This window comes from Solanum tuberosum, unplaced genomic scaffold (assembly GCF_000226075.1).
Source record: "Solanum tuberosum cultivar DM 1-3 516 R44 unplaced genomic scaffold, SolTub_3.0 scf00125, whole genome shotgun sequence".
Classification (NCBI taxonomy): Eukaryota; Viridiplantae; Streptophyta; class Magnoliopsida; order Solanales; family Solanaceae; genus Solanum; species Solanum tuberosum.
The window spans coordinates 581,357-594,324 of record NW_006239052.1 but is presented as its reverse complement, the minus strand read 5'-3'; the positions used below and the strand labels follow the sequence as shown (position 1 = coordinate 594,324).

At 33.1% G+C, this 12,968-nt stretch overlaps 2 protein-coding genes across 3 annotated transcripts; both read left to right on the top strand.

The window, feature by feature from the left end:
• Positions 1-2,811: 2,811 nt before the first annotated feature.
• LOC102581874 (serine/threonine-protein kinase BLUS1) lies at positions 2,812-4,786 on the top strand. Its single transcript, XM_006350669.2, has one exon. The coding sequence runs from the start codon at positions 2,899-2,901 to the stop codon at positions 4,468-4,470; it is 1,572 nt and encodes a 523-aa protein (XP_006350731.1). The 5' UTR covers positions 2,812-2,898; the 3' UTR covers positions 4,471-4,786.
• A 976-nt stretch (positions 4,787-5,762) lies between these two features.
• On the top strand, positions 5,763-12,513 carry LOC102590534 (MATH domain-containing protein At5g43560). Of its 2 annotated transcripts, none has more exons than XM_015310171.1 (10): positions 5,763-5,929; positions 6,394-6,541; positions 9,127-9,238; positions 10,048-10,136; positions 10,229-10,297; positions 10,364-10,511; positions 11,028-11,186; positions 11,460-11,808; positions 11,899-12,011; positions 12,114-12,513. In XM_015310171.1, exons 2-10 carry the CDS (start codon positions 6,415-6,417, stop codon positions 12,187-12,189), a joined length of 1,242 nt encoding a protein of 413 aa, XP_015165657.1. In that variant the 5' UTR covers positions 5,763-5,929; positions 6,394-6,414; the 3' UTR covers positions 12,190-12,513. The 2 variants fall into 2 exon arrangements, with proteins under 2 accessions (XP_015165657.1, XP_006350675.1); XM_006350613.2 differs by having other exon boundaries at positions 5,765-5,929; positions 10,382-10,511.
• The last annotated feature ends 455 nt before the right edge of the window (positions 12,514-12,968 follow it).

Below are 12,968 nucleotides of genomic sequence, written 5' to 3'. Positions count from 1 at the left end.
ATAGTGCTTCCAAGACAATGCAAAGTCATAAAATAAATATTATCTCTTTAAACAAAGTTGATAGGAAATATGTAACTAAATACTAATAACTTACACATAAAATATAAATGTTCACTTATTAAGGCCATAAAATAAATTTATTAATGTGATTGAAATTTTACCTTAAACCAAGGCCAAAATAGAGTATTATGTCGAATTTTGGAATGTACACCAGTCATATTTTTTGGTTGTATAAATGTTGGTGCCATCTTGCTAATTGTCTCGGCAACTATTTAATTTAACATGCCGGTTAGTTGTTTCAAGTGAATGTTGAAAAGTTTCACATTTGTCCATTTGAATTTCCAAGTCAGCAAAAAAATATTGTTTTATGTGATTTTTTAGGTGACATGGCATCTGTTAGTTTTGAGGGGTAAAAGTTAGCCAATACACTAACGGTAAGGGTATTTTTGACCCCAAAATCAAACGGAGGGTATATTTGATCTATTTCCAATAGTTCAGGGGTATTTTTGACCCTTTTCCCTTTAATTTATTCCTATTGAATTTAGTTGAAACTACATGCATTACTAATATCGTCTCAAATTATTTATCAAATTTTTTAATAATAATTATCTTAAATTATTTGTCAGTTTATAAGTTTAAGATACTTTTTTCCCAATTTACGTACCTTTTATAGTACTTTCTTGCATATTACAAACACTTCAAAATATATGATACATAGATAAAATAAATATTCAATGAAGAAAATTATGTCTCATGAGATAAGATAAGATAAATAGCTAAAAATTCAGAAAAAGTACCACAACTTCCCAAAGTATAAAATAAGTTTTATTTATGCATTAGAGTTTGTATAACTTATACGATATTTAGTAGGTGGATAAGAAACAAGTTATTTGTGTGTATAATTAATACATTGTCTGATAGGTGGATAAGAAAAAAGTATTCATGTATATAATTAATATGATGTTTGATAGGTGTATAAGAAAAAATTATTTATGAATAAATTAATACGACATTTGGTTGACAATTTTGAAATTTGCATAACTAATACATGTATAAGTTATGAGGAAATTTGTATGTTATTTATGCGGAGTAGAAGGTCGAATAATTAATATGTGTATAGCTAATACATGAATAAAAAGTTAAAATGAAAATATTACCCTTCACTCTCACTTGACTACTTTCTTCTACTACATAATTAAAGAAATTTTTAATTTAAATACAAAGTTAAAGATGGAAAAATACAAAGTTAAAGAAGGAAAGGATTGTAAATAAATGTTTCAATTTTTTTTTTTAAAAAAATATAATTTTACTAACTTTTAATATAAAAACCCAACATCCAAAAGATTAATTTATGCATAACAAAACTCCGCATAACTAAACTTGCATAACTAATACTTGTATAATTAATACTTACATAACTAATATCCATATAACTAATACCCACATTACTAATACGTGCATAATTAATACCCATACTAATACTAATACATTGTACATATATAACTCTATCCACCGCCAAACTACCCTAAAATATTGAGACTGGAGCACAATTCTACTAAACAAATAGAGTGGGGAGGGCTGTTCTCTATAAAAGAAGGATTTGGAAATTCATTTATAACAAAATCTTTTCATTGAACATTCATATTTGTATAGTGCTATAATGCATAGGTATTAAGAATGATTATCCAAAAAAATGTTTTAGGTAAACTTCATTAAAACAAGACATATGTAATTTGCTACAACAACATATAAATATAATATGATGATGTAAAAAGTTCTTACACCAATTTTATCGTCATTAGCAAATAATGAACTTAAATTAAAACTCTAAACTCTAAAGTATATGTTTTGTCGTTTGAGGATGAGAGTAGACCCAAAGTGCAAGGAAGATAAGACATCTGCCAATTACTTATCCAATCCTTTGAGGACAGAGATTGAATCTTGCCCATCTATATATCGTGGTTGTAAATTTGTATTGGATTCACAGTATGGGCCTAGTCCAATTCCATTATTCTCTGTTCACTCGAATAAAAAGTTATTGAGTTTTGTCAAATCGATAGTCAATATTCTAATTCCGCTCTTGATCCTACTAACTTTCCCCTTGTAGTTTTCTTTTTTCGACCCTTAATATTTTGGTTGAAGAGTCACACCGGTTTTAGCAAGATAGTGACATGTTTAACCACCATTAGGATTTTCTTTTGCTTTGTAGTAGCTTCTTTTAAATAAATATTATGCCTTCCAATTTTTTGATCTCATATTTATGCCTTCCAATTTTTTTATATGTACAAATAGACATTTAAATTTGTATAAAGTTGAATAAGTAAACATATGTGTCCTATTGTAATATACATGTAGAATACATATGTCTATTTGTTCCATTTTATACAAGTAAAAGTATTCATTTCAAATTAAATGATACTTCTAGAGTTAATTGTGAACTTTGACAAATCTTCAAAGTCTTATAACAACATGCACATTGCAATTTAGCTAAAAATGCTTTAGTTTCAAGCCATGAAATTACAAGACACACAGAATCCAATTGAGTGGTAGCAAAGTCTCAACATTCATAACACGTAAGTATGTCTCAAGACTGGACAACCAAGCTAATTTTTTGTTGGGTTTTAAAGGTGTGAATAGAAAATGAAGGATTGCGACTTTGCCGAAGGGTTGTGACCTTTCACATTTTTCATGATCCACATCTGAATATCTAGTTAGAAATGCAGTTGAAAATTCACATGCACAAACACAAAACACTTTAAAAAGACTAATAAAATCTTTCACAGGAAAACCACTCCAACCTTCTCTGTATCCTCAACTTTTTACTCTTTCTTCAACAAACTTCCATTCATAAATTTGCCATACTTCAACTCTTTCTTTACAAACAAACAAAACACATTCATGGCTTATAATCAAGAAGAGCAAAATGAAGAAGAGCACAAAAAAATTCAGTATCCTTTAGACTCAACATGTTATAGAATTCTCGATGAAATTGGTCGAGGTGTTAGTGCTATTGTGTACAAAGCCATCTGTATTCCTATGAATTCATCTGTCGTAGCAATAAAAGCTATTGATCTTGATCAATCAAGAGCTGATCTCGACAACATTAGACGCGAAGCCAAGACAATGTCCCTTCTTTCTCATCCAAACATCCTTAAAGCACATTGTTCTTTTACTGTCGATCGTTGTCTTTGGGTTATCATGCCTTTTATGTCTGCGGGTTCCCTTCAATCCATTATTTCCTCTGCTTTTCCTGATGGTTTATCTGAGCCCTGTATCGCGATCGTCCTCAAAGAGACGCTCAGCGCGTTAGCCTACCTTCACAATCAAGGTCACCTTCACCGCGATATTAAAGCAGGAAACATTCTTATAGATTCTCATGGAACTATAAAACTCGCGGATTTTGGAGTTTCTGCATCAATTTTCGAGCCAATTTCAGGCTATGGGTCGTCCTTTTCTTCCTCATCTTCGTGTTTAATGTTCACCGATGTAGCTGGAACGCCGTATTGGATGGCACCTGAAGTGATACATTCACATACAGGGTACAGTTTCAAGGCTGATATTTGGTCTTTTGGTATTACTGCTCTTGAATTAGCACATGGAAGGCCTCCCCTGTCTCATCTCCCTCCTTCAAAATCCTTGTTCATGAAAATCACAAAACGATTTCGATTTTCTGATTATGAGAAAACAAAAAACAGCAAGAATTACAAGAAATTCTCAAAGGGTTTTAAGGATATGGTAGGATTATGTCTTGATCAAGATCCATTCAGAAGGCCAACAGCAGAGAAACTATTAAAGCATCCGTTCTTTAAAAGCTGTAATAAAGGCCCTGACTTTCTTGTTAAGCATGTTTTGCAGGGCTTGCCAAGTGTGGAACAGAGGTTTAAACAAGTAAAGATTCAGAGACTTTTGTCCTTAAAGAAATCTGATGGAGACGACGATGACGATCCCGAACATGGAGAAATTTCTAAACAAAGAAGGATCAGTGGGTGGAATTTCAACGTGGACGGGTTTGAACTAGATCCAGTACTTTTCCCAACTGAAAAAGATCAAGAAATTAGTAGCCTAAAGCCAAATTATGTCGATGATGTGGTGAAACAAGTCGATGTATCAGAATTGTTTTCTGATACATCGACTATAAGTTCACCAGGAGGTTCACGACAATCGTCTGAGGTCGAAGGGGTTGCTATGAATTGTAGTGGAGATAGAAGAATTGGAGGTGAAAGTGTTAGTAGGGAAGTAATGTTGGCTAGCTTATTGTTTTTGAAAAAGAGTTTGGATGATCAAAGACAAAATGTAATGAATTTGATAAGCATTTTTCATGGGGAACAATATGTTGTGGAAGTGAATAAGAAAGACAATTTGATTGAGGTGATTGATAAGTTGAGAAATGAAGTGGAGAATGAGAAGAAGAAAAATTCTGCTTTGCAGCTCGAGATAGAGTTTCTCAAGTCGCACTATTCCAATGAGTAGTAGAAGAAGAACTTATATATCTATTGTATTCCTAGAAATTTTTATTTCGATATGTTATTGGGATTGAAGCGTAATTATTATTATAAGCGTTCAATGTGTTTTGTGTTATGTCTTAGTTGAATTTTCACCAATCCGCTAATAACATTATTGATTTGTCCCTCCAAAATACAATAGCTCAACAATGTGTAGGACTTAAACAACTCCACAGTCCAAACTAGTTGTCGAGTCCGAAGGTCCACCAATAAAAACACCTTGTTTGAGCGAAGACTTCAAAGTTTTTTCTCCAATCTCATCAATTCTCTTATTTAATAATAAGCTCGCACAACAATATTTTCTTATGCTTCATACATCAATATCACTAATTATTCACTAAAATTTAAATTTACAACCTTAAATCAATACAATTATAATTCCTCAATTTTGTTATATATTTAGTATATGTGAAAGAATTTCTACAGCAATAAATAGTATGCAAATGACTATTGACTAATCAAGTTAATACAATCAATGGAGATATATTTTGTTAGAAGTTGAAAAAAGGAAGTTGTAAGTGCAGCAATTTCTTACCTTGATAGTAAAATATGCTCGTGAACTGACCTTGTTATAAGCATTTATTGAAATGTATGTATAGAGAGTTGAGTAACTTATTGAATATTTTATGTTATAGCTTAAGCTAATGTTGAACATCAATTTATTGTGTTACACTATTTTTGGCCATTATTAGTTTAAATATTTAATGCATTGTTTGGGGTTTTGTTTTTTTTTTTAATTTTAAAAACCAGGCAAAAGTTATTCCTAATTAATACTATATTCGTGTACTTTTAATTGTTATAGTTTATTTTTTAGAGTTTGACTAACATTTACGATATATTTTTTCATCATATTGATATGCAGGGGAGGATTTAGGCATATCTAAGGTGTGTCACGTGACACGGATTTGTTGAAATTTTTACTGAATATATCTATATAAAAAGGAAAAAAAGAAACTAAAGCATAAAAAAAATGTAAGGACAGCCGATGTAACAGAATTCGCCTAGCTCAAATGGCAGCCGCGCTACATTTTTTGCGCAACGTCGTCACGGGTTCGATTCCCAGGAGAGGTTTTGTTTCTTCTGTTTGTTATTCACGTTATTTTTAGAAATATAAAACTCAAAATCTCCTTTATCAAAATCTGACAACTTTTTTTTATTTTTAAAAATATAAAACTCAAAATCTCCTTTATCAATTAGAATTATAGTTCCACTTTAATTTATTCAAAATCTAACAACCATTTTTTTATTTTTAGAATTAATATAAAACTCAAAATCTCCTTTATCAATTAGAATTATAGTTACATCAAAATAGCATTGACTCCTTAAATCCTAATATTTGTATATTTCTGACTTGTGAGTTTATTTGATTTTCTTTCTGTTCTTGTTCATCAATCATTGTTATTCGGCATCTCGAATCTCCTCATCAGGTTAGTATTTTTTTTGCTATTCTATTTTATTTTTTTTATTATGTGCTTGCTTATGGTTTAGGCTTCTTCTTGATGTGGATAATTTAGGAATTTCAATTTCTGATCCTTTATTGGAATGAGGTGTTTCTTTCCTTACTCGCTAATTGGGTTTTATAATATATGATGTTTTTGATGTGGATGTTCAGTTTGAGGAGTTTTAGGTGATGTTCAGTCATTGATGAATACGAATTTCCATAGGGGTTTGAGAATTGAACTCAGAATTTGCTAGATGTTAGCATTTTTAGTGATAATACATGAGGGTGACTGCTTTTATTAGATAATAAGATCATTTAGCATGATCTGTATATTGCATTGCTTTTCGATTTTGAATTGAATTCTGCATAAATGTAAGCAGAAGCTTTAGCGTTTTTGTGTAAAGATTAGTCAATTTGTAGTGGGGTTTAACTTGTTTGAATTGAAAACAGGTGAAATTGGTGGAGTGAGAAATGGTTTCAAGCGCAAGTGAGGAGGCAGGAATAGGGAAGTCTCTGGAGGGAGTGTCAAAGGGGCAGCAGATGGAAAATGGAACTCCATTAACATCACCTCCATACTGGGACAGTGATGATGATGGTGGTATGGTGCCTCTCTTTTTTGATTTTTTGCCAACTATCCTTATAAATTCTTTTTCATTCTTGACAGATGAGTGAGGAGTTTTATGTTGTTTGATTTGGTACTATTTGTTTCTCTTTCTTGAAGTATTGCTATATTGTTTCCATTAAGATGCATTTGTGGGAAATGAGATTGTCGTCTGTTTTGCGAATGCTTCCTTTTTATCCTGAGAGCTCATAGGATAAGCTGGACCATTAGGATTGAATTGTTGTTGACAAGCACCTTTTCTGGTGATTGTGCGGTGACAACCTCACTCACTAAAAACAAGTTTTGTGGAAGCAAAAAATTCCATAGAAATTATTTCAACTAGTTGGGACTAATATTTAGAATTATTACTGGAGTATATGGTAACGTAGAGATAAGTGTGAGATTTATACCTCATTTGCTTGCAATTAGTGAAGGTCTTAATCTTAATTATTTAGGTCTCAGTCATTAAGTCCGTTTGTTTTTTAAGTCTGAATCTTACTCATTCAAATCTTAATCAGCAAGTATTTTCTAAAAAAAATGTTTCAACCACTTATTGGTTTGAATAAATCTGAATTATTAAGATATGCAACAAAAGTCTAAGTATCATTAAAATATGTAACAAATAGTTCACCAATTCCATCTATTTACTGCTACCGCCACTGTCCACCATTATCAACTACTGTTGTTGCAGCCCACCGTTATCAACTACGTACCGCCACCTTCGGCCACAATCACCATCGTTGTCAATCACTACAATCAGTTGTCACTACCACTAGCTATCATTTACTATCATCATCATCAACCACCATTACTATAACAACCACCAATCGCCACGGACAATCACTACCATTAATCATCATGTTATATATTGTCAACCACCGTCACTATTCAGCACAACCATTAGCTATTATTGTCATCCACCATAACTATCAACCACCATCACCAACTACCACCATCAACCTCTACTCCCAACCACCATCACCATTAGCTACGACACACAACCTACTATTAGCTAACACCATACCTAATTGATGTATAGTATTAGATTAATTTAGTGTTTTGTTGAATTGTATAATTATTAATCTTTGAATAAAAACATTTTATACATTTTAGTGTTTAAAAAAAAAATACACAGTTTTAGATTCAAAAATCTTAATTGTAATGCACATCTTAATATTCAGACATGTATTTGAATTTAGACATCTAATGCTTAATGCACATCTTAATATTCAGATGTGTATTCATATTCAGATCACTTAATCTTAATAAAAACAAATGAGGACTTAGAAAATCTCTTCATTTAGAGCTTCTAATTTTTCTTTTTTTTTTTCTTGTTTTTTAAATAATGACAATGGCACCCAAGGGTGTGGCCTAGTGGTCAATGATAGAGTTATGAGGTCTCAGGTTCAACTCCTAGCAAAGACAAAAAAAACATTAGGTGATTCTTCTCATCTGTCCTAGACTTGTGGACAGAGTTACTTGATTCTTGTTGCTGGTGGGAGGTGAATGGTAGCTCGTGGAATTAGTCGGGTGTGCGAAAGTTTGTCGGACACCATGGTCATAATAAAAGCAGCCATGTCTAGGCCAACTCTTAAATTAGAAGACAAATTATTTAGTATTGATATGAAATGGGTCTAAATAAAGTAAGTTGGATGTAGATAATTCATATAGGTAAACCCATTTAATTTGGGATTGAAGCACAATTGATTGTTTTTACGGTAGGCTCTTTGGCTATCATTTTGGGGACTATTTACTTTCGATATTTTCAAAAAAGCAAACTGAAGTAGTTTCTCGATTTTGAGTTTTAACGGATAGGGTGATGTGTTAGGCTATGTTGCTCAGACTCTCCAAAAACGTTGCCACATCGGTGTAGGATCCTCCAAAAATGCACTACTTTGGAGGATTTGGCATGCACCCGACGATATTCTTGAGGAGTTTGAGCAGCATAGGTCTTAAGTGCTTCTGTTGGAATAGGATATTACAAGTTTCAAGTTTTGAAATAAGATTATCCCGCAATGGACTAATTTATATGTATTGTGTTGACAACTATAATAGATGGATATTGTATTCATTCATCATATCATAAAGTCATCAGTACATCTCTTATGTTCTCATATTTTCAACACAAGAAATAAATTGCAAAATAGCATGCTGTTTCTAACCTATTAGATATGCTTGAAGTATACTTGATAATCCCCTGTAGGAAAGATATCATCATGCATGCATTTGCCAAATCGGAATAGAGATAGTGCATGATTACCCCCTCCGACTTTAAAACTTTTTTCAAAGAGACATTGGAACTTTGCAGGGTCCTAGTACCCCTTGAGCTATTTAAAAGTAATATAAATACCCCATTTCCCAGTCAACCTTAGATATCAGAAAAGAAGTGCAAATCATGCACCAATTATTGCTTGTCACGTGTCAAATTTCTGCCCTCTAACTTTCAGAGAGACAACTACCTGTTTCTAAGATGAAGTTTCTTCCTTATACTTCACCAGTTCTCTACTTGTTTCCTATTTTATGTGCCTTATTTAAAGTCCTCCACGTTATTTATTTTCTCAACCTTTTCTATTGCCTCTCAGGACCTAAACCAGTTGAGCTATATGGAAAATATACCTGGAAGATTGATAAGTTTTCACAAATTAACAAGAGAGAACTTCGGAGTAATGTTTTTGAGGTTGGCGGCTACAAATGGTATTATATCTTTGGGAAGAGTTATCTTGTGAAATATACTTGTGCAGTTGTATTATATCTTTGGGAAGAGTCAGATGTGTTTCCCACTTTCCAGGCAGTTGTATTGATTTGGAAAAATCATGCATCAGCTGCTGATTTATGTTTATGGTATACTGTTAATTGACTAAACTCTCTTACTTTTTATGTCTTTATTGTGTTGGAGATATCCTACATGGTCGTAGGACCACTTAGTCTTGTCTATCTTTCCTATTTGGCTTTCTCTTTTAAGAGGTAAAGAGCAAAGAGTTGCAGAAAAGCTTTATGTGCTTACCTCTTTATTCCTTCAGGCAAAGGGGAGATGTAAGGGTTGTGTTTCCTTTTTAGTCTGGAAGTAGGGAGCAGAGAGCTGTGTAACTCCTCCACTTCATCTTTTTCAACCTTCTGTAAATGGATAAAAACAATAAAGTAAATCCTTTTATTTCCCCTTGAGCTGTTTGGACACAAATGAATTGATTCATATATGACATGCCCCCGCTCCTTCTCTTTGTCGAAACAAAATATTCTTTAAGTGCTGACTACCATGCTCTTGTTATACTAATATAAAGTAATATGTGTAGTTTTGTCTTTTGTGAGAATAAACTTAAGAGTTTAGATCTGTGATCCATTTTGCTACTTTTGTAACTTTTAGTCGACATTGCCAATTGGCAGGAATAACAGTAGCATCTTCTGTATTCTTATATGCTTGTTTCTCCTCTCATCGAATGACAATTATCAATTTATAAATTAAGAATTTACTAATAAAAGTTCTCTTATCCAACTGTTGGATGCAGGTATATTTTGATTTATCCTCAGGGATGTGATGTCAGCAGTCATCTCTCTTTGTTTCTTTGTGTGGCTAATCATGACAATCTTCTTCCGGGTATGATAATGCTGATAGTGTCTGTCACAGCTATTTTGAAAATGATGCTTTAGCTAAGCTGATGTTTTTCCATTCTATCTTCATAATAACAGGCTGGAGTCATTTGGCACAATTTACTATATCTGTGGTTAACAAAGATCCGAAGAAGTCCAAGTATTCAGGTGAATTTATTAGACATTGCTTGTGTGATGGACTTCTTGGTTCCCTCCTATCACATTAATATGCAGTTGCAAATTTTTCTGCAGATACGTTGCATCATTTCTGGAAGAAAGAACATGATTGGGGATGGAAAAAATTTATGGACCTTTCCAAAGTTGTAGATGGATTTCTTGATTCTGATACCCTCATTATCAAAGCTCAAGTTCAAGTCATCATGTTTATCTCGACTCTTTCCTCTATATAGTTTGGTTTTCCCATTTAATGAATAAATGTGGTCTATTTATGTAGGAGTTTTACACTGTTTAGTCTATAACACCTTTTTCTGATGTATTATATCTAATGAGTGTCAATCTTAGACATCGGTTTCAACGTGGACAGGATGACTTTTTAGAAGTACCCTTCCTGCCTAGTATTAATTATGAACCAAATAGTAACTTAGATGAATGTAGACCAAGAAGATAATATCTTTTGTTGGAAGCCTTTATTTATTTTAATTTTCCAGTTTAACTTTTCTAATCAGCTTGTGGAGGTCCAGTCCTCTTCTCTGTATTCTTCTCTTTGAGCATAAAATTCCATTTCATATAAAAAAAAAAATTGATGTCTTCTTATGTATCTAGTCTTGAGCTCATAAGCTGTCTCATTCATGTTTTTATGGATCCCAAACAGTGATTATCAGATTCTACGGAGATCTTTGTGATGCTAACCATTTTGACCTATGTTTTTTATTTGTAGGGAGAGAGCAGACCGTCCTTTCCATTGCCTTGACTTTCAATATCGGCGAGAACTTGTTAGGGTGTATTTAACGGACGTTGAGAAAATCTGCCATCATTTTGTGGCAGAGCGACGAGGAAAGCTTGGGAAATTTATAGGGGATAAAGCTAGATGGTCGAGGTAGGATGCAATTTTTCTTAGCTGTTTTCCATGTTTTGGAGATTATTGGTGTGATAGCTTCTAGCTTCTTTTTCTATGTTTTTGCTCTGTAATATTTAGCTATATTATTGGTGGCTACTGACTCATACTCATATATAAGATATATGTTGAATAAGGTTTTGTCCCTCTTGCCTTCTGTTGGTCACTGCCTAATGTCATTTATGGTCTGAATTGTGTTAATTCTTAAATCTCCGTGCTAAACTTACTGACTGCTTGTGTATGATGGAGTTTCAGTTTCTGTGCTTTTTGGCTGGGAATAGACCAAAATTCTAGACGCCGCATGTCCAGAGAGAAATCAGATCAGATTTTGAAAATGGTGGTCAAGAACTTCTTCATAGAAAAAGAGGTTACGTCTACTCTTGTGATGGATTCGTTGTACAGTGGGCTTAAAGCTCTGGTAGGCCAGAGTAATGGACAGACAGGTAAAGGGAAACATTTAGATGCAGTGGAACAAACCGTTCCTATTGTTTCCATGGAGAACGACATGTTTGTCTTGGTGGATGATGTCTTGATTTTGCTTGAGAGGGCTGTTTTGGAACCGTTCCCTCCGAAGGATGAGAAAGGTCCTCAGAACCATACAAATGTGAGTTGCATGATTGCATTCTTGAAACTCTATGCAAACATGTCCAACAATTACTGTTAAGTTACTTTTACCATTACCTTTTCATTTCAGGAAGACACTTCTGGAGAGGACACGAACAGAGATTCCATTCAGCGTGATGAGAGGCTCTTAACTGAACTAGGTCGGCAAACAATTGAAATATTTGTCTTTGCACATATTTTCAGGTAAAGTTTTTAATGTGTTATTTTGTCATTTAACTAGTGGTATGTTGTTACTGACTACAGCTTTTAATAGTTAACGGTCACTTTATTGCTTACATTATGCAGTAAAATAGAGGTTGCATATGAGGAAGCTGTTGCATTAAAGAAGCTAGAGGAACTCAGCACTGAAGAGGCTGTTTAGCTGGCTGAAACTGAGCAGAAACCTAAACTAGCATCTGAGAAGGAAAAAACAGTTATTGAGTTTGATTTCAAAAATTGCATGAAGAATCAGATTTTCATTAATTATACAATTATTAATCAATAAATCTGAAAGTGATGCTACTAGGTCAGTTTCTGTGGCGGGAGGCTCAGATGCTACTAGATTCATAGCAGACATACTGAGCATAGAGATGACAATATAATGGGGCGAGGTGGGTTTAAATCAATATCGTATATGTAATATTATTTAGTACTATATGAAAGAATTTCTACACCAATAAATAGTATGCAAATGATTATTGACTAATCAAGTTAAAACAATCAATGGAGATATATTTTGTTAGGAGTTGAAAAAAGGAAGTTCCAAGTGCGGCGTTTTCTTGCCTTGATAGTAGAATATGCTCGATCGTGACCTGACCTTGTTATAAGCATTTACTAAAATGAGTAGAGAGTTGAGTAACTTTATAACTTAGTTTGAGCGTCTTAAGTAGAATATCGTGACAAATTCAAGGTGTTAATTATGTATTAAGTCTTATTTATTCATGTATTAGTTATTCGATCTTCTATACCATGCATAAAATATATATGAATTGACTCGTAACTTGTATATAATTGTGATATGTAAACTAATCACCATACACCATATATACTTGACATGATGGATTTTATACAAAACAATCACATAGCTATCAAACATGATACTCCATTATAGTAGTTTATCTTTCCTAACCAACCATCAAATGACCCCCTAAGTACTTAATA